This window comes from Nematolebias whitei, chromosome 4, assembly GCF_014905685.2.
Source record: "Nematolebias whitei isolate Nwh7 chromosome 4, NemWhi1, whole genome shotgun sequence".
Taxonomy (NCBI): domain Eukaryota; kingdom Metazoa; phylum Chordata; class Actinopteri; order Cyprinodontiformes; family Rivulidae; genus Nematolebias; species Nematolebias whitei.
Genome location: NC_056501.1, coordinates 53,018,513 through 53,021,257, shown reverse-complemented (window position 1 = coordinate 53,021,257; position 2,745 = coordinate 53,018,513). Strand labels below are relative to the sequence as shown.

Here is a 2,745-nt window from a genome sequence, read left to right as displayed (position 1 = left end):
CCTGAGCGCAGTGTGAATGAGAACCGCACCAGCTGAAAATGTCAACAAATGTTCTGAATTTTGGTCTCCAATCGAACCCAGTCTACCGGACTATCAGCTGTGAAAATGATCTTCTTGTTCAATTTAGATGTGTGGTTTTGTTTCTTGTATAGCAGTCCTTCTCAAATAGTGGGGCGCGCCCCCTGGCGGGGGCCGCATGTGACCCCGGGGAACATTTTGCAACAGGGAGTAGTCTTTTTTTTTTTTGCACCATTCTCATTTTGTTCAGCCACTGTTTTCTTGGATCATCAACTCTCAGTCCGACTAATAATGAAGTTATGAACAAATACGGCTGCCTTGTTGTTTGTGGAGCCATGCTTGAACCGTCGCTCCACGATAAATGAATAACTCGGACACCTCCGCTGCTGTTTTTATGACGCTCTGGATGCTTGTCACCCACAGCACGCATGCAACAAAGAGTATAAACGCAAAGCGAGAGCGACACCTGCCCCCTCTTTTCCTCTTTTGCCTTATGGAATTTTTTTAGTTTGTCAAAGCACAATTTTGATGTTTTTTTAATTTGTTGTAAATACAGAAGTAATGTTTAATAAATGTGAAGACTCTGTTCTTTGGTAACAAAATATATTTTACATCATTAAACAACTTGTCAGGTTCTTCTCTTGTGAGCACGCTCCCCAGGACCACCACCCACCCCCCACCCCCGCCAGCCCCCTTGCTCTTGTGCTCTTGGCAGCTTCTCTGCTGTTGCTGCACTGAAGACCAAGTCCAGGTTCCAGCCAGACATAGAGGTGCACGATCATGTTTCAATAGATCACAATGACAAATGTTGCTGGGCGATTAATTGTCTTAGAAATTATTGCAAAAAACAATAATATTGTTTGAAATTTGACCGTAAGTAGTAATTATTGTCAAATGTAAGAAGAAATGTTTTAAAATTTGTTTTGCATGTATTACCGTTTTCGACCACTGGATGGCAGTACAAGACTGTTTGAACCAGAGGATGGATATCCTGATGCATGCTCAATAATCCAGGTAGAAAAATCTAAAATAATTAAATCTGCTCCTCTGGACTAGAGGATGACACAGGAGTGGATTGTCACTCCTGTCCTGTCCTGGTCCCACAGAAAAATCCTGTCCTGTCCCACTTCTGGTAACACGACTCCTGCTCCTGTTTTTCATTTAATTTTTAGGAAATACATTGAATTTGATTTCATCTTCTACCCATTCCTGTTTAAATTACTTTGTGTTGTGCAGTTTTATTTCAAAAGATATGTCAACAGGAACAGTTCATCTGTGGTGAAATAGAGACATTTATTTCCTTAATCCAAACAAAAACCTTCACTAAATATCATAAAACAATAATCCATGGTCTGTAGTCCATATAATGTTTCTACGGAGGATCAGCTGCTGAGTCTGTTTCTGGCTCTTTTGAAGGTCAGTTACAGTAAAAACAAAAAATCTAAACCAGTACATGGGTCTCACCATGTCTACCTTAGATGAAAGAACCCAAACACAACAAGTTGCATTTTACTAATTTATTGAGCAATTGTTTCCTTTAAACAGTGACATCACTGTCATGTTTTAAATTGTTTAAACAAACTAACAAAAAAAGAAAAATAATGTACCAAGCAGAGAACTCAACAAATAAAAATGTTTAAAGGCGTTACTATACATTGGACGACGTCCTCCAGAAGTTCAGTCTGTGTGGTCGAGGTAACGAGCTCGTTTGGGTGAGGCATGATGTCGTGCATCTTCCCAGACTTCAGAGCATCATTTACACACTGGACCATTACAGGTCTGGTGTTCCACCTCATCTCTCCACAGCTGGACCAGTCCAGAGCATCATTTACAGACTGGACACTGGAGTGTTTTTAAATGTGTGGGGGACTTGTCCCCTTCACATATAATGGTTGCGACGTCTATAGTAAACAGCCATCAGGTGCTAATGATCCATTGTTAGGCTGATGGTCCTTCTTGACCATGTGATCAGCTGGTTTTGGTTGTCAGCAGCAAACTGGTTGATCCACTCTGAGAAGGTGCTATTTAAGAGACTGAGCTGAATACAGCACCTCACACTGAGGAAGTCTCTCTGATGAGAGACGAAACGTTTCTACATTTTTTGTTTTTTTGAATGTCCAGAGGACCAGATTGAACTTTTTTTAGATGTTTCTACCTGGATTATTGAGCAGCATCAGGACATGATCTGGACAGTTTCTTTTTCTGTGCTTCATGTGAATTCATCTGTGTGACCAGCAGGTGGCGGTGTTTCTTCCTGCTGTCTCACTAAACCACAGAAGAAGCAGAACGAGGAAGCTGCTGGAGCAGAGGCTCGAACATGAAGACGTGATGTTCTGTCAGGACAGAAACTACTGAGCAGTTCGATCAAAGTACAAGCTGACAATGCGATGGGAAACTGCTGGACTCATTGTGTTCAGCTCTTTAGGCTGGAAGCCACCAGGATCCAGAGAGGAGGCGGGTGAGTGAGTGACGCTTCAGCCTGTTAGCTAACTTCAGATCCAGCCGCAGCATCCTGTTCCTGAACAACAGCGACTTCAGCTGATAACTGGGAGCTCAGCTGTGTGTCGCATGTTTCCAGCGACTTCAGCTGATAACTGGGAGTTCAGCTGTGTGTGTCACATGTTTCCAGCGACTTCAGCTGATAACTGGGAGCTCAGCTGTGTGTGTCACATGTTTCCAGCGACTTCAGCTGATAACTGGGAGTTCAGCTGTGTGTCACATGTTTCC

At 42.7% G+C, this 2,745-nt stretch overlaps 1 protein-coding gene across 1 annotated transcript in view; it reads left to right on the top strand.

Annotated features, from left to right (window-relative positions):
- The first annotated feature begins 2,307 nt into the window (after positions 1 to 2,307).
- Positions 2,308 to 2,745, top strand: part of ap1ar (adaptor related protein complex 1 associated regulatory protein) — a 20,284-nt gene continuing 19,846 nt past the window's right edge. Inside the window, exon 1 of the mRNA XM_037676037.1 lies at positions 2,308 to 2,476. Coding sequence (XP_037531965.1) covers positions 2,406 to 2,476 — 71 coding nt within the window. The 5' untranslated portion in view covers positions 2,308 to 2,405. The remainder of the gene's footprint in view (positions 2,477 to 2,745) is intronic.